The sequence below is a fragment of the Notamacropus eugenii genome, chromosome 7 (assembly GCF_028372415.1).
Source record: "Notamacropus eugenii isolate mMacEug1 chromosome 7, mMacEug1.pri_v2, whole genome shotgun sequence".
Taxonomy (NCBI): Eukaryota; Metazoa; Chordata; class Mammalia; order Diprotodontia; family Macropodidae; genus Notamacropus; species Notamacropus eugenii.
Window position 1 is genome coordinate 116,873,261 of NC_092878.1, and position 27,808 is coordinate 116,901,068.

Genomic DNA, 27,808 nt, shown 5'->3' on the forward strand with positions numbered 1-27,808 from the left:
GATAGATAGATAGATAGATAGATAGATAGATAGACAGACAGACAGACAGACAGACAGACAGACAGACAGACAGATAGATAGACAGACAGACAGACAGATAATCTTTGGTTTAATCCTGTAGAAAAGTCAATTTGCAACAGAGAACATGGCAATTTAAAACATTCAACTATTAGGGGTTTGTTTGGTTGGTGCTGCTGCTGCTGCTGCTGTTTTTTTTTTTAATTAAATTTATTTATTTAACTTTTAACATTCATTTTCACAAAATTTTGGATTACAAATTTTCTCCCCTTTTATCCCCTCCCCCCCAAACACCAAGCATTCTAATTACCCCTATGACCAATCTGCTCTCTCTTCTATCATCCCTCTCTGCCCTTGTCTCCGTCTTCTCTTTTGTCCTGTAGGGCCAGATAGCTTTCTATACCACTTTACCTGTATTTCTTATTTCCTAGTGGCAAGAACATTAATCGACAGTTGATCCTAACACTTTGAGTTCCAACTTCTTTACCTCCCTCCCTCTCCACCCCTTCCCTTTGGAAGGCAAGCAATTCAATATAGGCCAAATCTGTGTAGTTTTGCAAATGACTTCCATAATAGTTGCGTTGTATAGGACTGACTATATTTCCCTCCATCCTATCCTGTCCCCCATTACTTCTATTCTCTTTTGATCCTATCCCTCCCCATGAGTGTCGACCTCGAATTGCATTCTCCTCCCCATGCCCTCCCTTCTATCATCCTCCCCACCCTGCTTGTCCCCTTATCCCCCACTTTCCTGTATTGTGAGATAGGTTTTCCTACCAAAATGAGTGTGCATTTTATTCTTTCCTTTAGTGGAATGTGATGAGAGTAGACTTCATGTTTTTCTCTCACCTCCCCTCATTATCCCTCCACTAATGAGTCTTTTGCTTGCCTCTTTTATGAGAGATAATTTGCTCCATTCAATTTCTCCCTTTCTCCTCCCAATATATTTCTCTCTCACTGCTTGATTTCATTTTTTTTTTTAAGATATGATCCCATCCTCTTCAATTCACTCTGTGCACTCTGTCTCTATGTATGTGTGCATGTGTGCATGTGTGTGTGTGTACTCCCACCCAATACCCAGATACTGAAATGTTTCAAGAGTTACAAATATTGTCTTTCCATGTAAGAATGTAAACAGTTCAGCTTTAGTAAGTCCCTTATGACTTCTCTTTGCTGTTCACCTTTTCATGGTTCTCTTCATTCTTGTGTTTGAAAGTCAAATTTTCTTTTCAGCTCTGGTCTTTTCATCAAGAATGCTTGAAAATCCTCTATTTCATTGAAAGACCAATTTTTCCCCTGAAGTATTATACTCAGTTTTGCTGGGTAGGTGATTCTTGGTTTTAGTCCTAGTTCCTTTGACTTCTGGAATATCCTATTCGATGCCCTTCGATCCCTTAATGTAGAGGCTGCTAGATCTTGTGTTATCCTGATTGTATTTCCACAATACTTGAATTGTTTCTTTCTAGCTGCTTGCAATATTTTCTCCTTGACCTGGGAACTCTGGAATTTGGCCACAATGTTCCTAGGAGTTTCTCTTTTTGGATCTCTTTCATGCGGTGTTCTGTGGATTCCTTGAATATTTATTTTGCCCTCTGGTTCTAGAATCTCAGGGCAGTTTTCCTTGATAATTTCATGAAAGATGATGTCTAGGCTCTTCTTTTGATCATGGCTTTCAGGTAGTCCCATAATTTTTAAATTGTCTCTCCTGGATCTATTTTCCAGGTCTGTTGTTTTTCCAATGAGATATTTCACATTATCTTCCATTTTTCCATTCTTCTGTCTTTGTTCTGTGATTTCTTGGTTTTGAAAAAAGTCCTTAGCCTCCATCTGTGCCATTCTAATTTTGAAAGAACTATTTTCTTCAGTGAGCTTTTGAATCTCCTTTTCCATTTGGCTAATTCTGCTTTTCAAAGCATTCTTCTCCTCATTGGCTTCTTGAACCTCTTTTGCCAATTGAGTTAGGCTAGTTTTCAAGGTGTTAATTTCTTCAACATTTTTTTGGGTCTCCTTTAGCAGGGAGCTGATCTGCTTTTCATGCTTTTCTTTCATCTCTCTCATTTCTCTTCCCAGTTTTTCCTCCACCTCTCTAACTTGATTTTCAAAATTCTTTTTGAGCTCTTCCATGGCCTGAGCCCATTGGGTGGGCTGGGACACAGAAGCCTTGATTTCTGTGTCTTTGCCTGATGGTAAGCATTGTTCTTCCTCATCAGAAAGGAATGGAGGAAATGCCTGTTCTCCAAGAAAGTAGCCTTCTATAGTCTTATTTCTTTTCCCTTTTCTGGGCATTTTCCCAGCCAGTGACTTGACCTCTGAATATTCTCCTCACACCCACCTCACCTCCTGATCCTCCCAGCCAAAGTTTGGGGTCTGAGATTCAAATGCTGCTTCCAGCCTTAGGGCTTTTGGCAGGGGCAGGGCTGCTATTCAGTGTGAGATTAAGTTCAGGTGGTCAGGTTGGGGCAGGGCCGCCTCTTATGCTCAGTTCCCTCAGGGGGTTTATGCACAGACCTTCCACAATGGATCCAGGCTCCCGCCCCCTTGGGGAGCCCCGGTCTGCAGCCGCCTCTCAGCTTCTATCTCCCGGGGGGGGCCCGAGCCATGGGGGCACCCCACTCCCCTCTCGACCCGCCAAAGAGACTCTCTCACCGACCCCCGTCACCTGTGGGTGGAGGTACTTGTGCGGCCGCTGGAGATCCCGTCCCTGAAGCCTGCTCAGATCTGTATCTCTCGGTGCCGCGGCCATGGCCACAGCAGGTCTGGGCTGGACTCTGCGTCTGCAGCACGACGGACCTTTTGCGAGAGGTTTGCAGGTCCCTCTGTGGGTGGAGGGACCCAAGTGGTTGCTGGAGATCCTGTCCCTGAAGCCCGCTCGGATCTTTTCCTCTCGGTGCCGCGGCCGTGGCAGGGCTGCACTCAGCTCCCAGTCCCGGCGCCCAGTACGCAGCACGAAGGAACCCCCACGAGAGGTTTGCAGGTCTCTCCAGAACAGAAATCTCCCTCGCTCCAGTATTCCGTGGCCTCTGGGTGCAGAATTCGCCGTGAGTTACTTCCCTGTAGCCGTTCTATGGGTTGTGGGATCAGAGCTATGTGTATGTGCATCTTTCTACTCCGCCATCTTGGCTCTGCCCTGCTGCTGTTTTTAGAGACTAGGTCTCATTATCTAACCCACATTGAAACTACAGTGGCCACCTATAAGGACTTGATTCCACAACTTCTCACACAGAAGCTTTGACCTGTTCAGTTTCCAACCTGGACTGACTTACCCCTCGTTAGCCTGCTATCCCATGCTACTCCCAATAGAGCTTTCACCCAACTGTAGCTCAGAATATCCATGTTCAATCAATCCATCAGCCTCGACTTCTCTAGTTAGCAGGGATTTCTGGCATTCACCACTACATTCTAAAATATTGTCTAAAAGAAATAATAATTTGAGTAAAATGATTTTTGTTCTTAGTGTTACTTATACTTCTGTATATCATGGAATTGACTCAAAAGTTCAAAGGCTATCAGTCAGTTTTTGTCAAGCTGAAACATCTTTGAATATGGACTCGATGACATGTTGTTCATGCTGTCCAACCAGCAGCTTAGTGAAGTATGGAAACGTTTACAATGAGAAAATTTGTCTTTAAGGAGTAGACAAATTATTTAACCAAAGAGATAAAAGTACTAAATGATCCTCAATCCTAATAACCCAATTTATAATTTCAAAGTGATAATACAGGAGTGGGAGGAAAAGGGTCAGAACATATTTTAAAAATCACAAAATTCTTTGGCCTTGTGAAAGTATTTATTTAGCTTTTTTGCACTCAATATGATATGTTTGTCTAGGTACCAATGAAGTTATCTTAGAACATAAGTTCCGTGAGATCAGGTTTTGCGATTCTGGTGGGTTTTTTTTGTCTTTTTATCCTTAGCACAGAACATGGTGCCAGAAATATAATAGGTAGTGAATGTTTGTGAAATTGAACCAATATACTACTGAAGGAACTGAACTTTATCCTTCTTAAGATTCTCATTAAAAATGAAACCAAAAGCCATTAAGAATTTGCAGCTAAACAGCTTCACAGCTATCTATAAGAGGTGTGGCCTTATGTGTCCAAGTGGAATAAGAATCATTTTGAAGGGTAACAAGTATTTATTAAGGACCTACTATGTTCCAGGCCAAGTCCTTGGTGCTAAGGATTTCAATACAAGGAATAAAGCAATCCCTATTTTCAAAGATCTTAACAGTCTAATAAGGAGACAACAAGTACATATAAAAATATATGTATATGTATAAAATGAACAAATATATACAAAGTAGCGTAGTGCCTCCAGCATTGGGTACAGGTACTTGACACACACTAGGCACTTAATAAGTGGTAGTTGACTGACTGACTGATCGACAAGGTAGGTTGACAAGAGGGTAAAAGGAGAGGGGAAGACTCATGCAGAAGTTGATATCTGAAATGTATCTTAAAGAAAGAGAAGGATCACAAAGTAGAGACAAGAAGAATGCATTCAACGCCTGGGAGGCATCCAGGACAAAGGCATGGAAACAGAAGATGAAGTGTCATTTGTGAGGAATGGAAAAATGACCATTTTGGATGAAACATAGAGTGCATGATGGAAGTAATGTCCAATGAAGCTAGAAAGGTAGGCTAGGACCAGGTTGAGTAGTCTATTATGCTCTCTCCTTTTCACCCCAAATAAATTGTATTTGCTCACTACATATCTTATATGTGCTTTCTGCATACATATTGTTTTGCCTCAGTAGAACATAAGTACCTTTAAGGCACAAACTGCTTCTGGCTTTGTATTTCAGCACTAATCACAGTGTATGATACATAACAGGCACACAGGATCACAGATTTAGAATTAGAAGGGGTCTTAGAGAAAAATCAAGTCCCAACTCCTCCTTTCACAGATGCAGAAATAGAGGCACAGCAAGGTTAAATTACTTGCTAGAGTCACAAAGCTAGTAAGTGTCTGAGCTAGGATTGGACCCTGGGACTTCAGGTCCAGCACTCTATACACTAGCCCTCTCAAAATACATTTGTTGAACTGAACTGAAGAAAAGGAGGTGTGGTGGGCATATGATGAGAGTGCAGGATAGCAGATAACCACAAAACACTAAATTACCCAAAAGCAGGTCTCCAAAGTACTAAGTAGTCCCTATATGAATGATTGAGGAAAAAGGATCAAGAATCACCCAGATTTCTCACTTGGAGAGTAAAATAATTATCCATAACAATGAGATCATGAATCCACCTAAGTATTAAAGTAACATTTGATTTTCTGCAGAATGTTTAAACTATGTTATAATGTAGATGACTAGAAAGCATGTCTACCTTCATTTTACAGAGGCAAATTTTGAAACTTTCAAAAGACAGTATCAGAGCTAAGTCCTTAACTTAGAAAGTCAACAGATTTTTTACAAAAAGAATTTTTTCTGTGCCTAAAAGGAGAAAGCAAGGAGAAGAAACAGCATAGTATATGAAAACACTAGAATGTAATTTAGGAAGCATGCTGTAGTCTAGACTCTGTAATAACTGGATGTCACCTTGAACTTCTCAGTTTCAATTTTCTCATCTGTAAATGACTAGGGTCCCTCTGAGCTTCTAAAGTCTTTGGTCTTCCCAGTCTTGTGTCTGTAGCTTTCATTTTGCTTCTGTCCTTTTCAAGGGACACAAATAACTCCCAGCTGCCCTTTCCATACCCAAACTCTCCTTGTCTTGTCTCCTTCTCCTAGTGAAAGGAAGAAAAGCTGGGTTGGTACAAGATTGAATGGACACATGGAAAGGTACAAGCTTAACTTTGGGAAAAATCAAAAGAAATTCAATTTTTTTTCTTTTTCTTTTTCTTTCTCCCTTTTTCTTTTTTTGTACCCGTACTCAAACTTTGGATGCTTTATAATCCACTTCTATATGTGTATCTGTGTGTTTGTGTGTGTAGATAGATAGTATAATACATACATATCTTGTATGTAAGATAAGACCTTTGTTGGGGGTGTAAGTTCAGTTCCATGTGGACAGTCTTGGGCAGGTAAAAGTGAGGACTTCTAAACCTTAGAGTTCTCATGAGGCCCCCCAGGGAACAGCTGGGAATTGAGGTGTGAGACCCGGGCTATCTCGTGCATTTCTGCTTCTTCCCCATGGGAAACCTGCTGGGGAGAGCATCCCGCCCTCGAGATTAATCCATGGTTTGAGCACACCTATTGTTGTCTAGCTAAGGGCTGAGAACAGGCACGGTATTCAGGTGCAAACTAAGCGGCGGGAGAGCTTAAGTAGGGTCAGGAAAGCCTGAAGGCGCTCTTAGCACTGAGGGGCCCTTAGAGGACAGAAGGCCCCTCTCCCTTCTCCCCTCTCCACTCTCCTGCTCCCAATCTCTTACTGTAAGATCTTTGCCTCCTTGGGAGGAGGACTCCTCTCTCCTGAGGAAGAATCCCCCCTGCACATGTAACCAAGACCCTGAATAAAGCCTAACCCTTGTTCGACTCTGGAAAGTCTCTTCTCTCATACGTTTATCCGGTTTGGCCAGCCGAAGACCTGCGACAGGTAAGGAAAGACTCGGGTAGCCCTGAGACCTCTAGGCCTGACAGACCTTAATTTAGAAAGAGGAAAAGTAGGTGTTTTTTATTAGATATATATGTGTGCAAATGTGTTTGTGTGTGTATATATATATATACATAAATACATATATGTGTATATATGTGTGCATATGCATATACATATATATATATACACATATATATATATATATACACGATCTAATCCTGCGTATAAGATAAGGCCTTTATTTAGGAACAGAGAAAAAGTAGACGTTTTTTATTAGCTTTTTATGAAATTCTATTCCATTCAACCTGTCAATCTGATAAAAGGGAGTTAGCAGGATCTCCTTTCATGGGGAACAATTTCAAGATGAAAACTAGAATTCAGATAGTGAAAACAGTTTGGATCTTTGTCATTGTATATCCATAAGTCACCCTATTTGGTAGCACATGGGTAGATCCTCCTGAGACCAAGGAGATTCATGAAAATATTAACAAGAAGGTGTGTCATTTTCCCTCAGCACTACCCACTGCAACTAAATTAGAAAGACAGCTAGCTCTCCAGCAGATGGGTCTCCTGGCTTCTTGCCAATACATAATTTGAATTGTATATCATCGCCAACACAAATCAAAAGCTAACTAAAACTAGACATTCTTTTTTATATTTCAGAGACTCCAGTGACAGGCACAACTGTGGGCATTTCTTTATTCTTTGCACCTAATATTGATTTGCATTTTTAAAATAATAGCTAAAAGAGTAGGTGGTTCAAGAGCTTGAAAATAGATTGAAGAATGTTTCTTCTTTCAGTGCATTCATCCACTCTGATGGATAGTGATTGATCTCTAATGACAATTCACTGACACATAAAATAAAGTTGCTGACTTTCATATAGTTCTTTAGTGGAGAACAAGCAAGAGTCAGGCTCACTGAATGAAGCCAATAATGTGTTATCCCTCTAGGGAATGGTCTTGGCTCCTGGCTTCATATTTTCCTCGCTTCATATTTTCCTCACCATCCTAGACAATGGAATGAGAAACATGTTCCCTTACTTCTCAATCCTTTTCAATTTGGCTCTCAGCTTCATCACTCTACTGAAACTGTTCTCTCCAAAGTCACTAATAATGTTTAATTGCCAAATCCAAGGGCCTTTTTCTCCTCCTCCTTCTCCAGATGCAGGCTTTGACCCTTTGCTCCTGGGTTGTTTCTTCCCTGGGTAATATCACTTCTTTCTCTCAGTTTTCCTCCTGCCTGTACAAACATTTCTTCTTAGTCTCCATGGCTGGATTATTTTCCATGTCCTTTGCTACAATTGTGAGTGCATTCTAAGGTTCTTCCCTGGGCCCACTGCTTTTTTCTCTCTATATCCCTTCTCTTGATGATTTTATCAGTTTAATCTTCATCTCTCTGAAGATGACAACCAGATCTACACATGCAGCTGCCTTAGCTTCTCACGTGAGCTCCAAGCCCACATCACCAACTGCTTACTGAATGTTAAGGATATACACCAAAGGCACTGCAAACCCAACATGTCCTTCAAAGTTCAGCTTAAAAGTCAACTCCCATAAGAAGCCTTCCCTGGTTTCCCCCTCAACTTGCTTGCCATCATCTCAAAACATTACCTTATATTTTGTTTTTATATGCTTGTACATGTACATGTTGTTCCTCCCAATAGAATATAAGCTCCTTGAGGGCAGGAATTGTTTTCTGTCTTTGTAGCCCCACTGCCTAGGACAGTCCCTTGGCACATTGAATAAATTCCTAAGGGTTTTTAATTTCTCTTCAATCTTATTATTTTAACTTCCACATTTGATATTTCATCCTAGGACCACCGAAGTGTCATAGAATTACAAATTGAAAACAGAGAGGCACCTTAGAGACAAGGGCAAAGGCATGGGCTTGGACCTAGTGGAAGCAAGTTTAATGATGTGTCAGAGTGAGAAAGCAGATGGCACTAAGAAAGGAAGTAAAAATAGAGAGCCTACCAGAGACTATTTAATGCTTTAAGCCTATGTCAAATTAATTGATTAATGTGACTCTACCCCTTCATCTCAATAAACAGAATTTAGTTTGCTCCTCCAAAATTCTTGAGCTTCAGTTAAAAAAAGTTTTCCAAGTTAAAGTGCCTGGTTTTATATGCTTTACTGCAGGAGACACAAATGGAAGGGCAAGTAGTTGGATTCTGGGAATTTGGAGAAGCAATCTGATTCCTTCAACCATAGGAGATGTAGGAATTTACCTTGTTTCCAAAATGTGATATGAAAGAATTAATTTTAAACATTTTGTGACTGAAATTAATATTTCTAAGTATTACTGATCAATGGCATTAACTCTTTAAAAACTAATGACATGAGATTCTGCCCAAGAAATGGGATACTAACATACTAATACAGGTTAGGAAACAATTAGTGGTTCAGAGAAAAATAAACTGAATAAATTATATCAGTCATCTGAAAAAGCTGAAAAGTATGCATTTAATAATTGTATATATTTCCACACGACATGATACAGAAGAAAGATGGGCACAGAAGAATGATAATGAGCTTTGTTTTGACAGGCTGCATTTGAAATGCCTATAGGACATCCATAAAGACTTGGAGGAGGAACGCAATAACTGTCTGAGGATATCTGAAGTTCTATCAAGTAAAGGGGTACTGGAGTTGATCTGCTTGGTATTAAAAGGAAGAACTAAGAAGGAAAGTTAAGACATTGAAAAGAGACACACTGAGGCTTGTGAAAAGGAAACAGTCCCTTCCTCTTGGAAGTGTCCAACAGTAGAGGGTCTTGTCTTGGGAAGAAATGGATTTTTCTTCAATAAACATCATCAAGGAGAGGTTGTGTGGTGACTTGTAAGAGGTGCTGGAGAGGGGATCCTCCATTGAGCTCAGTACTGGATTCTGTGAATTGGCTTCTAATTCTGGGATTCAGATGCAGGTGATTCTTCTTGCACTTTTCAGTTCTTTAAGTTGGACTATCTCGTTAGAAGCAGTGAAGGGTAGTGGTCAATGAGAGAGGTCATCATTTCAGGAGTGGGATGGAACTTCACTTCTTCCTTGATCAATTTTCACCTACTGAGATCCGTCCTTTCCTTCCAAGGGCCAATTCCAATGCCATTCTCTTCATGAAGGCTTCCCTGATCTGGACAGCCTGAAAGTGAGCTCTCCTTCAACTGCTTCAAAGCACTTTGCCATCTTAACTCTCTGTTTCCTTTAGGTTTATTACACAGGCTATGCCCTATAGCCACATGTCATATATATCTTGGTATATCCAAGTACCTAACATGGTCTCTTCTACATTTAAGATGCTTCATAAATGTTTCTTTAAACAGAATTAATCTAAACTTTAAGCCATCGCATAAATGTCCTATTAAAAGTCAGCAGAGTAGATTTAATGGGTATCCGGGCTGTTTTCCTATGGAAAGATATTGGGTTACACAATATTTTCTAACTAATGATGCAAGCTTCTTTATCTACACAATAAATACTGAGAAAGAAAATGATCAGAAATTAAAATAAACAAGCTTCTGTCTCTCTGTTCCCACCACCCACGGCAGGGACTCTGTAGTCAAGGCTGCCTGAATGGAATTAAAGAACTAAAAATGAAGCTCCTAAATAAACAAAGCTAAAATACATCTAACACCATGGAAAGAAAAACTAGATTAAACAGGTTTTTCAAATAAAATATAAACTATTTAACATTTTGAAACTTGGCACCAATTTTTAATGTTGATAATAAATTGAGGATAAGCATATCATTTCAACATTTTTTTCCACAGATAAGGAATAGAAGGCACTGGAAGGGACAGGCGATTTTTAACCATATAATAACTTGACAGTCAAATGTTAAGACCTTTTCTCAATCTTTACCCTTTTTGACCTTTCTGTACCATGTGACATTGCAGACGATGACCTTTTCCTGAATACAACCTCTTCTCTGTGTTTTAGTGACAGCGCCCTTTCTTGGTTCTCATACTATCTATCTCACCCCTTCTCAGTCTCCTTTGGTGGATCCTAATCCATAACCTGCCTCCCAAAGTAGGTGTACCCGAGGCTTGGTCCCTCTTTTCTTTTTGTTTCACACTTTATTAATTGATATACTATCATCTCTATGCGGATTATTCTCAGATGTGTCTGTATACACACATACACATATATACACACATATACATGTTTATATACACATATATACATACACACACACATACACCTATTTCCTCTCTCTTGAGCTTCAAGCTTGGATCACAAAATGGTTATAAGACATATCAAACTAAGAATTCTACAGACATTGCAAACTCAAGATGTCCACATGTCCAATGTAGAACCTATTTTTTTCTGCCCATATTCTCCCATTTTTTAAATTGTCCTAACATTGTTAAGGGCACCAATACCTTTTAATCACCCAAATTCGAAGCCTTACTGTTATCCTTGCCTTTTCATTCTCAGTTTTCCCATTTATTCAGTAAATTATCAAATCTTGTCAATTCTGCCTCCACAGGATCACCCACTCTCACAGCCTCCAATCCAGTTTAAGCCCTCAACACTTAACTATTGCAATAGCCTCTGAACTGACCTCCCTGCCTTATGTCTCTTCCCATTCTAATCCACCTTCCACATTACTGACAAAGTGATTTTCCTAACACATAGGTCTGACCATGTCACTTTCTTTACTTCTAGGATCAAACAAATTCCTCTACTTGACATTCAAGGTCTTCAAAATATACTCCTATACTAACTGTCCAGTGTTATTACGTATTATGCCCACTTCATGCACACTATAGTAAAGTCAAATTGGATTTCTTGTTGTTTCTTACACACCTATCTCCATGTCTTTGCATTAGCTGGCTGCTATCTCCTAGCACCTTTACCTCAGTCTCTCTGATGTCCTTGTTTCCTTCAAAATTCATTTTTAAAGCCATCTTCTATATGAGGTCTTTCTTGGTTCCCCCAGCTGCTAGAATCACTGCTTCATATTATCTTGTATGTGCAGTGTGTTTTGTACATGTATATGGCCTTCCCCTGTTAGAAGGGAAGCTTTTTGAGGGCAGAGATCTCAGGACTTTTGCCTTTGTACCCAAGTGCCTGAAATATTGACTAACACTTAACAGTTTCATATTAAATTCTTTTGATTCATTGGGGTTTTAAGGCTCTTAGAATCTCCATTTTAGAGGATATATTTCCATAAGCAAGAAAAATTCATGGGCCTATTGGAAATGCTACAAAAAGCAACATAGATCCTTCCATGCATGCCCTAATGCTCCTGAATGGCAATCAGTGCAACACCCAAAGAGATTAATTGTAAACTCTTAAAGGGGAAGGACTAGGTTATTTTTCTGAGGAGGATTAAATATAATTCCATCAAACTGGAACATTTGTTAATATGTGATTAAGAGACTGGATTCTGAAATTTTATGACTTTTCCCCCTCCTTTATTGAGCTCATCTTCTAACATAAGCTGCAGTTTAAAGTGATTTTAAAGCTTCTAACACAAAAAATGATAATTATGTAAGTATATATGGTAATGTACCATGCAAAAGGAATGTACCCCTGGAATTTAAGTACAGGCTTAGAAATTATCACCCTCTGAAATGTAGCGGGAGGAATACTGGGTCTACAGTCATGGCCTTAGTTCAAATTCTTACTCTGCCCCTTATTACCTATGGGACCTGGAACAAGTCACTTAATTTTTCTAGCCCTCTACTTCCTCATTTGTAAAATGAGAAGGTTGTACTAGCTGATATTTCTAAGGCCTCTCCTAGCTCAATATGTGGTCTTATGTAACTGACACTAGAAAAAAAAAAGAAATTGACCCTAGAAAGAACCAATATAAAATGCATGAGACGAAACACCTTTGGAAGTGATTCACTCTTAAAAATCACTTGTAAATATGTTACTGATGAGACTAGGTTATTTCTGCAATCTGAATTATCTAGATGTATATAAAATAAATAATGATTTCTGGAATTTTAACATATTAATAGTAAGCACAAATACAATTATTGATGTCTACATGGAACCCAGAAAAATGCCAGACAAACGATGCTTGCTGGTATTTATCCAGTATTCTCTAAGGAAGATTCTAGTTACTAATAAGAAGAAGTACTCAATAATGGGGGGGAAATCTAAATCTCTAGGCGATAAACAAAAGACAGTTGCAATACTCTTTACTAATTCTACAATATCCAACAACATTCTGCTCACATTCTTGTAATCAGATGATACTTTGACCCAGGGAAAGCCATGGCCCTGAAAAGTGAATAAATGTAGCCCATTCAAAAAGAATGTTTTCTATTGTAGCCTAATAGGTTGGCATTTCAATTTATAAATTAATCTTTTGTCAGTTTGGTTAGTATAAATCCATTTTTTCCCTGATTACCTGAATAAAATGACAAAACTAAGCTTCCGATCTTATAAAACTGAGCCCCAAACTCAGGACCATGGTGACCTGATTAAAATGAAGAAACCTTGTAAAATTCAAATTTAGTAATCTAAATGGTCTCACCTTACCACCTTCTGAGTACATACTAATTATAGTTTGAAAGGAAACTGATGTTTTGCCATGATGTCCTGTCCTCAAGGAACTGCTTGGAATTTATTTGTTCTTGTCTTTCTTGTTTCCAAGGAATTTATTTTTCTATCTATTGACTCATATAAGTGGAAAACAAATTTTATCTGAGAAAAATCTTTTTTTAAAAATTAAAGTATTAACCGGTTCTTCAGCCGAATCTTTATATCATCACTTCCTGGAAAATATGGGGAGAAGAAATGGAAGCAGTGTCAGATTTTATATTCTTGGACTCGAAGGTCAAGCAGACAGCAATTGCTGCCATGAAATTAAAAGATGACTTCTCCTTGAAAGGAAACTATGCAAAACTTGATAGCATACTAAAAAGCAGTATGTACCAGTAGTAATGTATGGCTGTGAGAGTTGGACTACAGGGAAAGCAGAATACTACAAAATTGACATTGGTTTTGAACTGTGGTGCTAGAGGAGACTTTTCAAAGTCCCTTGGACAGCAAGGAGATCAAATCAGTCAATACTTCAAGAAATTAATTCAGACTATTTAATAGAAGGACAAATACTGAAGTTGAATCTTAAATATTTTGGCCACATAATGAGGAGAAGACTCATTGGAAAAGACCTGAATGTTGGGAAAGATTGAAGGCAAAAGGAAAAGGGGATGGCAGAGGATGAGATGGGTAGAAAGTGTTGTGGAAGCAATGAACATCAGCTTAGACAGACTTTGGAAGATAGTGAAGGATAAATGGGCCTGGCATGCTACGGTCCGTGGGGTCAGAAAGAGCTGGACATGACTGAATGACTGGACAACAACATGTATATGGACTAGCAGTGAGAATAGCAGTGAGAAAAGGCAAAGCCACATGAAGCAGATTAGAAGTTCTGAAGCTTTTTTTAATTTCAGGACCTCTTTATATTTCTAAAAATTATTGAGGTTCTCCCCAAACAGTTTTTTTTAATATGGGTTATACCTATTGATATTTACCATAATAGAAATTAAAACATTTTAATATTATGGTGAAAATTGTTTGACCTCAAGGACTTTCCCCCACAGGTTCTAGACCACACTTTAATAAGAACCTCTAGGTCCAGAGCAAAGATTTCCAACTCCTGATACTCTCTATAAAAGTCCTAAACAACAAAAATTTATTTTTAATGTACCATTGAAGTTGGAGGACAAATGAGAGATGCCAAAAAATCAAAAAAAATCAGTAATGTGATATTTCTTAAAAATTTTATAACCAGTGATCCAGGGAATACGAACACTCTTTATTTGGAATTCTAAGGTAAGAATGTGTTCTTACGTGGTTATTATTGTTATAATAAAACACATTGCTATAGCAACATTCAAAATTATTGACATTAGGCTACTGAATAGAAACCAATAAAATAATATAGAAAGTGCCTAATGAAGAATTGTAGTGGAAAAAATGAAGGCCTTTCTTGTTAAGTTGTCAAATTTGAAAGCTTTTCATTTTTCAACAGAGAAATTTTTTGAAGAAGTCAAACTATTTTTTTCCATTTTCCAAAGTACATTCACTACTATAAATCTAGTACAAATACTAACATTCTAAAATGGAATAGTAATCATCAGTGATAATAATCGAGCCAATCAGAATCCAGATCAAAATCCTATCAAATGGCTAAAGGATGATGAAAAATTACACATTTTAAAATAACAAACAGTATTTCAAAGATCAATTGCATTAGCTGGAATGTATTTTACAGCATGTGGGCCTGACAGAAAGTATGTCATTTTGAGTTCATGTAAAAGAAATAAGAATTTAACCAATGTCGTATTAACACTCTTTTATAGCGTAGCACAATGAGAAAGAGAGAAGTTAACTAGATATTCAGAGGCCACACAGTGAAACAGGGATGGAACTGAGTCAAGTACAATATTACCACTCCTATGTCTTTGCACTTTAGCTAAAAGGTCACTCTCTTTTGCTACTGAAACCCAGTAGAGAGTCTAAATAATTAGTATCTCAAATCATTACTCAAAAACTATTTTAAAATTTATTATTTCTCTGATTCCAAGAGTGATCAAAAGCAAAGTATACTATTTGCCAAACTTCCCTCAGCTCCAGTTGTACTAGATTCTATAAATATTCTGACCATTTTCAGTTGTGAGGATAATAGATGCATGAAGTCAATTGATTTCCCAGAAAAGAATGTTCTTGGCTTACCACACACAAGTTTTAATGTTAGAAATGTTTCCAGAATCATTAGAAACATGAAAAATTAAAATAATGGAATTTTTTTTAAAAAATCAACATATTGTCATATACCTTTAGACTGAGCAAAGAAATGCATTTGGAATTAAAGAAGAAAATGGAACCAAGCTACTTAATTCTTTTAGTTTCATGGAATGAATCTTTGTCCTGTTCTTAAAGGCCAATCCTAGAACCAAAACATCAAATTTAGAACTAACTCAGCTTAGAGGAACTTGACCAAAAAAGGTTTAAATATTTCATCTGAACAGTTTAATATTCAGTGGTCAAAGTCGATAGATGTAGAGTAAATACTCCTTGTTGGTTGAAAGTGACTGGAGTATTAATAAAAAAAAATTAACAGCATAGTGGTGACTCATAGGAAGCAAGTCAGAGAAAATCATCATCATTTCCATTCGTCATCTGTTTGGTCATTGCAGTTGGCAGAGAATCCCAGTCTTGCCTGGGCAAATACAATGAAATGATGACACCGTCCTCCTCTTCCTTTTCCTCTTCCTCTTCCTCCTCCTCCTCCAATCTAGTTTGCTCTTGTCTGCCACAGATACTCAGTTACATTAGATGGCAACCACACAACCAGAGCTGCTGAAAGTATATTAATTTTAGGCAAAAACCTGAAGACACTATGGTATTGAAAGCAGCAGCATGGGAGATGGCTTCATAACTAGGAAGACCTAAGTTCATGTCCTGTCTCTGACACATAATGGCTGGGTGATACTGGCAAGTCTCTAAACCTTTATATCCTCCAAATAACTGTCTAAGACTATAAGTTTCAGCATTGGCAGAGGAAGTTTCCTTATCATGGAGTTCCCTATATCAATGAGATCATAGGTTTGGTCCCTATTTTTATGCTATCAAAAAATATTTCTCTCTCCATAGAAAAGCCTTTATTACAAATGAAAGACAGAACATCAGGTTGTACTGGTGATCCAGTGTTAAAAAGGTGAAGGGACATATTTCCTTTTCACTTATTCCCTGCATGCAGTCTGGAACCTGGAACCAAAAAGAATGTGATTATAGGAACATAATTGTAGAAATCCCTTAAATTTTAGAAAAGACTCATGAGAAAGTCATGTCTAATAAGACTTAGACTTGGTAAGTGCTCCATAAGTATTTGAATGAAAGAAAACAGTGTGATGGGATCCTTGATGGTGATGGAAAGAAGCAACAGTTCTTTTAAAGCCTTGATGGAATAAATCTGTGTTTCAATGTAATTTCTTCTAGGGAAGAGAGCTAGAATCCCTTTTAATCATTTTATAGAGAAGGGTCTATAGTATTTTATTAATTAGCATAGATGAGTAAAATATAGCTGAATGCTAACAATTATTTACCTGATAAATCTGAGTTCTCTTTAAGTTTGAACTCCAGAACAAAGAGCCCTCCGGGTCTACACTCTCCTCTCTCCCATTGGCTTGACCTTGATTGCTACCACTCTCCTATTCTTTCAAAAGTTACCAAAACCAAGACTTTTACTCAGTCTTTATTGTTCTTGAGCTCCCTGAAACCTCTTTTTTTTTTCCTGAAATTAATCTCTTCCCTGAGCTTCCATAACACCATACCCTCCTAGTTCTCCTACTGCTCTAATCACCTTTTCTATGTCCTTCTTCAGTGACCACTTGTCATCCACTTATCCCCTAAAATCTGGCTTTTCCTGTTTTTCTCTTCAGTTCTTTTCTCTTTTCTTTCTCCACTTACTCAAGCAAAACACATCTCTTTGAAATAGAAGTGCAGGAATCAAATGGTAATGAGTTGATCATTAAAAATGGAGTTACTATAACTGTACCTTAGTCAACTGAATTATCAACTCCTTCCTCATTTATTAAGGGCACTAGTATATATGAGATTTCATGATAATCTTCTCCAAATGGATTACTATCTTGGACTTTTACTAAAATGAATGTATTGTTCTTCATTGCCTAGGAAATAAAAAATAATTCTAGATCATAGCATTCAAGGTCCTCAACAACCAACCTTTTTCACACTTAGTCCCTTTCATACTCTCAGTATTAAAAAAAAAAAAACAAAAAAAAAAAACCAAAAAAACTAGACTTCTCGATACTAAAAGAATGCTCCTGAATTTCACATGTCAAGTCATTGAACAAGAAGCATTTATTAAGCATTTACAATATGCCAGGATACGATTGCTTTTGTTTTGTTTTATCTCTTAGAATACTTGTTTAACTAAGCTACATGCTTACCCCCTGGGACAACAGGAAGAGCTCTGGACTTGGAATTTTTTGAGTTCCATCTCTACCATTTGCTACTAGTACCACCTTGGGCAAGTGAAGGTCAGATCTCTAGGTCCTGCTTTTCTTATTTGTGAGACAATGATCTTTGTCGATTTTTAGAGTTTCTTGGTAAGTCCATGATCTCATAGCTCCTCATAGAGTCCTGTTGTGACACAGTACATGTTACTGCCATGACTACTCCATTGGATTGTGAGTCATCGGCTCTCTGTATACATTGTCTCTGGAACATAAACTCCTTGAGGCCAATGACTGTGTCACTCTTGTCTATATCTCCAATGTGTCTGGCACAAAGGTGAGAGTTAATAAAAGCATTTTTCATGTATTATTCATAATTTCCATCCCCCACTTTTATTCTGTTTTCTCCTCTTTCTCTACCTGATTGGAAATAACTTAAGCATCAAAAAATCCTTGTCAACCTCTCTGCTTGGGGAAGGCACCTGAAAATGTTATGTCTACTGAAATTATTGCGGGCAATTGTACTTGAAACAAATCAATAGAACCTGTCAACAAATTTACCACTTTAAAAGAACAGTTCCCCAAAGGACCAAGGTTCCTCTGAAACTTGTCAAAAGCAATATGAAATTGTGCTTTTTAAAAAAGTGATGAAAATATCCATACATCTTGACTCAGAGATTTCAGTGGTAGGCATATACACAAATGAGGTTAAAGAGTGAAAGTTTCCCATGCACTAAGTTATTCTTAGCAGCCCTTTCTGTGGCAGCAAAAAGCTCAAAACAAAGTAGAACCTTTGATAAATGGCTAGACAAATAGAATATTGGTGCACTCCAAGAAATGGTGCATATGAAGAATCCAAAGAACCATGGGAAGTCTTATGATGAACTGAGGTAGAACAAAGTTAAAAGAGCCAGGAAAACAATTTAAACAATGAGTATAATAATGTAAATGGAGAAGAAAAAAGTGAAATGACAGAACTACATGGAAGGAGTGTGGTACAACAAAAAGCACTAACTTTGGAATTAGAGGTCCTGGGTTCGAAGCTTGCCTCTCAAAGTTCCTACGTTAGTGACTTTGGGTTTATTGACATGTAGCTTATCATCGATCCCCAATGGACATCAATTTTCTCATCTATAAAATGAGGGGGCTGAATTAGATGGCCTCTGAGAGCCCTTCTAGTTTGAGTTCTATGATCATATGATAACAAGCAGAAAACTTGACCTAAAAAAGAGTGGAGAAAATGCACCTTCCTCCCTTCTTTGTAGAGGTGGGAAACTATGGGCATAGACCATCACATGTACAGGGCAGCTGGGTGGTACAGTGGATAGAGCACCAGACCTGGAGTCAGGAAGATTCCCTTTTCTGAGTTCAAAAATCCAACCTCATACACTACCTAGCTGTGTGACCCTGGGCAAGTCATTTAACCCTGCTTGCCTCAGTTTCCTCATCTGTAAAATGAGCTGAGAAGGAAATGCAAACCGCTCCAATATCTTTGCCAAGAAGGCACCAGATAGGGTAGAAAGAGTCAGACATGACTGAAATAACCACATATACTGTCAGATTTAGGTAATATTTTAGTTAATATTGCTGAATTGCCCCCCCCATTTTCCCTTCTTATTATTTTATTTGTTGCTACAAAGGATGGACCACCAAGTAAGAAAGTAGAGATGATTATATTCAAAAATGAGGATGACTTAAAAATAAAATGTGAAATTTTTTAAAAGTAAAAAACACAAAGAACCATGATAACAAACCATTTTTCTTTTTACATAGATAGATCGAAAGAAAGAAAGAGAGGGGAAGAGAGGGAGAAAATGGATTATATAATCCAATCCCTGAGTTATATAATTCCATCTTTAATGTGGTAATACTTCAATATACTATACATATCCAGATGTTTAGGGCTAATGTGGCTGTTTTAAAAGTATTATTGGCTAAGGAGCTGAACACATAATGACTGCATTTTACAGGAAGAAAAGTTACAAGAGGAAAGTAGAAATGTGTTCTGTGTCTGATGCGACAACCAATTCACCTCTCTTCTCTGTCATTTCCTTTCAAATTCAATAATAACGTGCTAGAAGGCAACCCCAGTTTTAACTGCTTGCTTGAATTTGGATCTGCATAGATTCCAGCTGTAACCATCTGATCTAAGCTTTCAGAGAGTCCTGGGTAGGTTCTGCATCATAATTACACATTCAGTGGAATCAACTAACACACAGTCCTAGACAGTTTCTACAGAATTATAGTGTGTTTCTTCTGTTGGCTAACATGTTAAGTCTCTGGGACATTCTGCCCCAGCATGAAAAGATTTTAATTTATTTTGCCTCCTGACCCCAGTTATTTTAAATAAATTATGACTTTCAATGTTATTGAAGGACACTACCAATATGAAAAGTCTGCTGAGGTTTCCGTGATGCACTTTGTTGTCCATGGTTCCAACTTCCCAGTACATAGGACTGAAATTTAGCTCCAGGCTTATTAAAGTTTAAGTAATTGTTGATGACCCTATAGTAGATTTCAGACAAGAGAATCTCTCAAAGCATGCTAACCATCATAAAAGTTCCCCCAGCCCCACTCTGTTTGTTTTAGTCACTTTTCAGCTGTGTCTGATCTTTATGAGCCCATTTGGGGCTTGGGGGGCAAAACTACTGGAGTGACTTGTTCAGGGTCACAGAGCTAGTAAGTGTCTGAGGCCAAATTTAAATTCATGACAATGAGTCTTCCTGACTCCAGAGCCAGCACTCTATCCACTCTACTAGCTAGTAACTGGAGAGCTATTGAAGAAATTCTACCAAACCCCCAAAATACACAGTGACTTTTGCTACCACCAGTATACACAATGGTCCCTCCCTAGGAGTTACTCCTTCAGTAATCAATATTGGGTAAAGCAATGCATTCTTAGTTCCACCCTTGCTAGTCACATTTCTCCACTTCCAATCCTCAAAGTAAAGGTTGTTTGGACTAATAGTCAATATAAGTATACCATAATTATTCTAAGTAAGTGTAAAAGTAAGTCTTAGTGAAAATTGACCTTGCCCATATGTGTAAGTAGTGGGGTTTTAAGCTTTATTGATGCCTACTCAGCCTTGTAATACAGAAAAATAGTAAAGTAAAACCAAGATCTGATACCTATCCTGCTCTTCACACCTGTAGTTACTTATATCTACTGAAAGGAAGAAGGGCCACAGTTTTTAAAAGTGAAATCTATACTTTCTCTTTTTTTCCATCTTTTCTTCAAAATTCTGTTTTTAAGGATTATTTTATTGATGGTTAAGTCTGTTTCCTACCTGTCCTTATTCAATGTCCTTGATAGTTTTATGAAGATGGTCAATATTATTGGGGGGAGGTAGATAGAGGGTGGAACAGGAAGACATTTCAGTATAATTGGGAAACAATTGTTCCATTTCTTGGCCCAAGGGAATTGCCACCCATTATGTAGCTAAAATTAAAACCATAGACCAGAACCTCATGTTCTAGATCCAAAAGTACAGATTGAAGAAGTGGGTGCCATTTGTGTCCTATGTTCAGGGATCAAGATTGCCTCTGCTTCAGTACTTTTGGGCTAAGGTTTCCCTTAGCAGCAAATGACATGTCATAAGTTAAAAATTCAAGCCTCTGCCTCAGTTCACTAAATTATTTATTAAAACTGTTTTCTTGCTATTATTACTCTGGACATATGCTGACCATTTTCTGTCCTAATGTGTGGCTATGCCATCAACTGGCTAATAAAAGGATGAAACTGTCAGAGTAACCCATTAATCAATCAACATTTATTAGCACTTATTATGTGCCAGGTACTATGTTAGCTGCTGAGGATACAAGGAATGAAAAAGTCCCTGCCTTCTAGAAGCTTATATAGGAAATAAGTCAACATATTTACATGTAAGAACATAAAAATAAAGAACAGAAAATTTGGAATGGAAAAGCTCTAGCACCTGGGGAGATCAGGAAAAACTTCAAGGAGGAGGTGCTATTTCAGTTGAGGCTTGAAGAAAAAGTAGGGAATCTAAGAGCTGTGCTGAGTCAGCCAGTTAATCAACCTTCATTTATCAATCACACTGATCGTGTATGATAACAACAGGACTTACACCAATCCTCTTGACTTCAAAGTCATCTCTGTATCACTAAGCTATGCTCTCTATTTTTTTTTACCATGTCTATGATGTATTTAATACTGTGTCCTTCATGAGGAAAATAGCCCCCAATCATCACTTTGTTCCTTTGGGAAAATATTATTTATCTTTTAATTCTCTCTTCTTTATGGTTTCCAGAAAAGCAGGGTGAAAATGGGTATAACTAATGGGAAAAGAGATTTAATATTTCTTTAGTCCTGTCCTCTTTGAACTACATATGTTGCTGTTCTTGCCCGAAGAAATTTATTGAACTAGTTCCTATATGATTTTAATTATCTGTCCACGGACCACTGGTGTTCCATGGGGAGGTCTGTGCTGCTAGTCCCTAAAGAGAGAAGAACAGACAGGAACAGATACAAAAGGATGGCTAATGGTCAAATAAACCTCAGTCTTTTAAGAAATCAATAATTCATAAAAGCCAAGAGCTACTGGCGTATAAAGCCATGGCTATTTTCTGTTGGACAAAGCCCAAAGGCAATACCTACTTCACATTTTTACAGCTCTTAGCCATTTTGCTGCATTTGTTTATAAGTCTCAGGCTGGGTGGGTGCCATTTGAGACATGTGTTCAGGGATCAAAATTGCCTCCACTTAAGCACTTTGGGGCTGAAGTTTCCCTTAGCAGCAAATGACATAAGTCAAGAAGTTAAAAATCAAACCCTCTGCCTTAGTCGAATAGATTTTTTATTAAAAATGTTTTCTTACTGTTCTACTCTGGAGGGATGATGACCCTTTTCTGTCCTGACATTTGCCTGTACCATCAAATAACTAATGAAAAGATGAAAATGTCAGAGTAATCCAAAACATGAATCCATCACTAGCTCCAATGAGTTTAATTTTATGAAAAAGAAAAATTTAATTCTATGAAAAAGAACATGCACAATGCTGACAAACAACTGTCAAAAATAATGCTGTGCTTAAAACTAGTCCACAAGGTCTGATATTGTTTTTTTACATTAAATAAATGACTGTGTTTACAGAATATAATCTCTTAGTTTTAGGTATTTCTGAAATTAAGAAATGCATGTGTCCAAACTTCTGCCTATGTAAATAATTATAAACACCCAGAAGAAAGCAGAAAACTAACATCATTAAGATGTTTCTTAATATATATATGCAAACATTTCAAATGTGACTAAATTTTTCAGTTTTTTAAAGAATACTTCCTAAAACATAACATTTCACACGTTTCTGCCTCAATTCTCCATGTTTTTTGTCACTTTGTGAAAAGCTAAATCTAAGATCCAAATAAATGCCTGACATCATTGTCAAGCCTTTAACCTTCTGTTAGACTGAAGAGGCAAGAACCAAGTCAATTAGATGGGCCTCAGGAGAATACTAAAAGGTTAATTTCCTTAATAGGAAATTAATGTTGTTCAGAAAAAAATCCCATATGATAAATGCTAATATAATAGCTCCATAATTAGTGCATGCTAAACATATGTAACCTTCTCACAAAAAAAATAATAAATTCTCTCATCTCCTACACAGGTCAAAGATGGAAAGGTTTAATGCCTTTCAAGGCTTGGATATTCCTGCCATAATTTTGCTTTTTGTTAACATTGTCCCTCAAGAAGTCTTACCTGAAGGCTACTCAGCTGCAGCGTTTTGTATATTAGCAATTGCTAAGAAATGGTAGTTGGACATATAATCAAATGAAAATGGTTGCTACTTTCATGAGAATTAATTCAAAAGAACTGAAAAGAGATGCACAACAAAGGACATTCTGGGATAGGTGTTTATTTTAGTCTTTGTAACTGTTCTAAAATATACAGCTTTGGAAAAGTCATTTTCCAAAAATCCTGTAAAGATGCAACTCTTTTGATAGTGTGATGATAGTTTGGTATTCCCAGACTGTCTAAAATGAATTTGCCCACATGGAAGGCAATAGGTACCAGCTTCTGGAAGATACGAGAAATGGGGTAGACATGGGCATTTTGCATTGACCTATATACACTTGTTTGGAAGCAGCTTTTTTCCATTGGTTGAACAGCCAGAACTGTCTGCATCTTTAAAACTATACCTGACTTCGCATATTCTGCCTTTTTTCCTACTATGGAAACCAGTGGTGACACACATTGGTTACAAACAATGTACAGGTACACTATGCAGAAAGGGTGAAAGGTCTGAGGGCCAATCCCTCTCCCCTTTAGCCGTTTGGCCCCCCAAAACAGCCTTTTTCATTTGCACTTTTCAATTCAAGGTGCAGGGAGGGGAGTTTCCAACCAAGAAGCTTAAGCCATGGGGATCTCAGATGTCCCCAGTTCAGCAGGGGAGTTCTGAGGACTGAGGGTTCAGATTGCTAGCCCAGCGGGGCATTGGATTTGAATATGGTGGTACTAACACTAACTGGAAACAGTTAAATTGTATGCCTACTGTGTCTCTCCTTTTCAAAGACTGAGATGGCGTTAGGAGGATTATAACCCCAAGGAGATGGGGAAAAAGGTTTATATGATTATTCCTGCTAATTTTTTTAAGTAAACAGTTGTTTATAAAATTTAATCTGAAGTGGTTAAATAGAACTGAAGTGATAGTTACTTGGGCACCTAAAAATGAAAGGAACATAATTTAAGTCTCAAGTCAATAGCAGGGGAACAGATTCCCCAAACCCTTCAGTGAACTAGATAATTCTAGTGGGAGAGAAGAGCCAGTGTAAAATATGACAAATCTCAGAAAAGCCAGAAAAGCCCATGTTCCAAGAGTATTTCATAAGTTTCCACTTTTGATCTGCTAATTCACATAAGACCAAAGTGACTTAGCAGATTCATTTAGCTCATTAGACATGGGAAACCAAAACCTAACAAAAATAAAAACACAAGGAAATTCCATGACAAAGTGTTTGTGTGTGTTACTTGATAGATACATTTCATTTTAATTATTTAATACAAAGTCTATCGTAACTTGTTTAGTCAATGCATAAAGTCTTGGTTTCATGGGTTCTTTCTTCAAAGCACAGCTCAGCTGTGTGTTCACAGGTTATTCTTAATTTCTCCCATCTTTATTCTGTTTGGTAATTGCCACTCTCCCCCTCTTAAAATGACTAATTATTTACTTGTGTAAGTTCTGTAAGGACAAAGACTCTGCTTTTGCCTTTGGATTCCCTGCCCTAAAATAGTGTCTTAAGCACTAACATGCCGTACCCATGTTTATTGAACTGAATTGAGGTAAAAGACATCAAGATTATGTCTCAAGAATAAGCAGAAGGGAGCCTCTCAGGGTGCTAGACTCTTACCCACACATTCTTAAAAGGACCAGAAAGGAAATTTTCCTGATCTTCTAAAAACAAATTGCTTTTGGAGTTCAAAGGAGAGACAAAGACATTGCTTCTATGTAAGCTTCAGGCCAGTAGTGGCAGTGATCTGTTTATTGATCCTGGAAGGATGGATAGTTTTCAACAGGCTAAATTCTTATGGAGCATGTTCTAGTTATAGAGAAAGATGCAAGGAAATCCACAGAGGTGATAAAGAATATTTATTTCAAATGAAATATTCTATTATAAATCCTTTAGCAAATTGGAACAAGAAATCCAAAGATCAGAGGTTTGTCAAGGAGAGGAGATAAGAAGCCATATCACTGCATCATTCTGTGCCTCTGTCTAACCTCATTGTCCATAAAAAATAGCTTAGGGAAGCTGTGTGTGTGTGTGTGTGCGTGCGTGTGTGTGTGTGTGCATATGTTTATTTATATGTTTACATGTATGTGTACTATGAGAGGGAATGGACAGAGAATTGATGTGAATTAATATGGCTTAAACCATTTTTCCTTTAGTGCAATAACAGTTTCCAATGTTTTAAAACAGAGTAGGTGGAAATAGAACTCAGGCCTCTCGAACTGGAGTCAAGGTTACTGCTTTCTCTCTAATCCCCTGTATCATGAGGGAGAACATTTAGCTTAGTTGTCAACACATCCAACAACTAGACAGTCATTTATTGTACACAGCACAATAATTGGTATTCAATCAATACTGCATGACTTTATACTTCACGGATCTGTGATTTCTCTCAGTTTGGGCGTACCCTTGCCCAACTCAGATTATATCCCCTCTCAAACTTAATTCAATTTAATCTTTGAGAGTTGCCAAGATTGAAAAATTGATCTCCGGCAAATTGCCAGTGAGCCTCACTAAAATGAGCCGGGTTGGTCTTTGGACAAGACCATACAATTCACCTTGAACTCTGCCTGTATTTTCAGCTTTTCCTGGTGGGTTGAATTTTCCATAGCTTGCCCTACATGGGCCTCGCCTTGGAGAACCCAAAACCACCTCCATATAAAAATAAGGCATTAAAATAGGCCTTTGGTGGAGTGCATAATTACAATGTTAGGAAGATATTAGTGTGCAAACACTCCCTTTCTTTTGAAATGGGATGAACACTCATTTACTAATGTTTCTGGTTTTTAAAAGTTCTTTACTTCTTTACTTGTCCCTTAATTAAGTAAAACCATCAGGAAGCGGGTGTTTTTCAAACAGCCTTTTTTGTGTTTTCAAGTTCTTAGGAAAGAAAAGTCACAGTTGCCATATTAATTCTTTAATTTCTGGATACAGGTAATATTGCAACAATTATTTCACTTGCATCTCATTGTACCAATAGTTTAACCCTCATCCTCCCTTCCTCCAGAATTGGGAGTCATCTATTTTTTTAAAGTTGTAGTCATTACTTTATTTTCCAAATAAACACACAAAATATAAATTATAACTCACCAGTGGTCAAATTCCCTGATCTTAACAAGCAACTGTTGGCAAGTGTGTCATGCATTGTCTGGAATTCCAGCAATTGACAGTCATCTTAACCAAGATTTAATGGCCACTCTGGTGAGGTCTCATGTTACCAATATTTTATCCTTACATTCGTACTTTGATAGATTCTTTACTTTATTAATGTGGGCATAAACTCCATCTTTGTTATTTGCAACCTCTTATCTCATGTTATTTGGGTCCATATTTTTCCATAAATGCTTTCTAGAAGATCAAGATGACTTCCTTTCTGGTTCTTTTAAGAATACATGAGTAAGAGTGCCTCTGACGCTGACTAGCTCTATAATCCTGGCCAAATGTCTTGAATTCTGATCCTTTGCCACCACAAAAAGAGCTGCTGAAAATAGTTTGATATATATGAGCCCTTTTCCTTTTTCTTTAACTTCTTTGGGCTATAGACCTCGTAGTCATATATCTGGATTAAAAGTTTAATTAATTTAATTAAATATTCAAACTAGAGTCACAGTTTCTACATTCATTAAATGAGGGGTTGGAGTAAATGACCTCTTCGTTCCTTGTTCTAAATCTATGATCTTATATGAAATCTATATCTAATATTCAAAATGAAGAAAGTAGAATCATAGGCACAATGAAAATACCAATACCAACACGGGAAGGCAACAAAATTCTGTTCAAATTACATAATACCTAATGTTGGTAATAAAATAGCAAAGTTAAAGGACACTTTAGGTCAATGTAGGATTTAGTTCTGTTTGGCTGCATGTTTATTCGAAGGATTTTTAAACCTTTTTATAATTGGGATAGAAATAGTGAAAGGGAAAGAGAATATTTTTGTTAATTGAAATAAAATTAGACACTTCTCCCCAGGACCTCTATCCCCGAGGAGTGTACTATGCCATGTGGGAAGCAGGAGACAAAGTTTCCAGGTACCCCCCTACCCCATCCAGTCAGGCACCCCCAGTGAGAACTCCACCAGCACCAGCAGCTCATCCTCCAGCAGCAGTACCACCACCTTGCATCCTACTGCTGTACCCAGGCAGCCAAGTTCGATGGCCCAAATAGCTGCCACCACAGCAGGAGTCGCAGTGGGCTCAGCTGTGGGCCACATCATTGGTCATGCCATTACTAGGGGCTTCGGTGGTGGGAGTAGTGTTGAGCCTGCAAGGCCTGATAACACCTACCAGGAGCCTCAGGGAGCCCAGTCAGCATACCACCACCAGCAGCAGCAGCAATTCAGTCCCTGCCATTGTGAGATGAAGCAGTTCTTAGAGTGTGCCCAGAACCAGGGCAAACTCAAGTTGTGTGAGGCATTTAGCAAGGTGCTGAAGCAGTACAGACTTGCTAATGGATTAGCCTAATTAGGACCTCAAAAAGGAAGAAATGGAAAAAGCAACTCTGAAGACTAATCTAATTTAACATAATCCATAGTTAGCAGTGAAATGATAAAGAAAGCTGAGACCATCAAA

The 27,808-nt window shown here is 37.9% G+C and overlaps 2 protein-coding genes and 1 pseudogene across 4 annotated transcripts in view; 1 reads left to right on the forward strand and 2 right to left on the reverse strand.

Moving 5' to 3' along the window:
• Positions 1 to 27,808, reverse strand: part of ANK2 (ankyrin 2) — a 763,693-nt gene that overhangs the window by 496,499 nt on the left and 239,386 nt on the right. The gene's annotated exons all lie outside the window — the stretch shown is intronic.
• LOC140514386 (uncharacterized) lies at positions 780 to 27,483 on the reverse strand. Its single transcript, XM_072624670.1, has 2 exons — positions 17,491 to 27,483; positions 780 to 5,745 (listed from the first exon to the last, which is right to left on the reverse strand). The coding sequence occupies exon 2, from the start codon at positions 2,302 to 2,304 to the stop codon at positions 1,216 to 1,218; it is 1,089 nt and encodes a 362-aa protein (XP_072480771.1). The 5' UTR covers positions 2,305 to 5,745; positions 17,491 to 27,483; the 3' UTR covers positions 780 to 1,215.
• Positions 27,240 to 27,763, forward strand: LOC140513924 (coiled-coil-helix-coiled-coil-helix domain-containing protein 2 pseudogene; annotated as a pseudogene).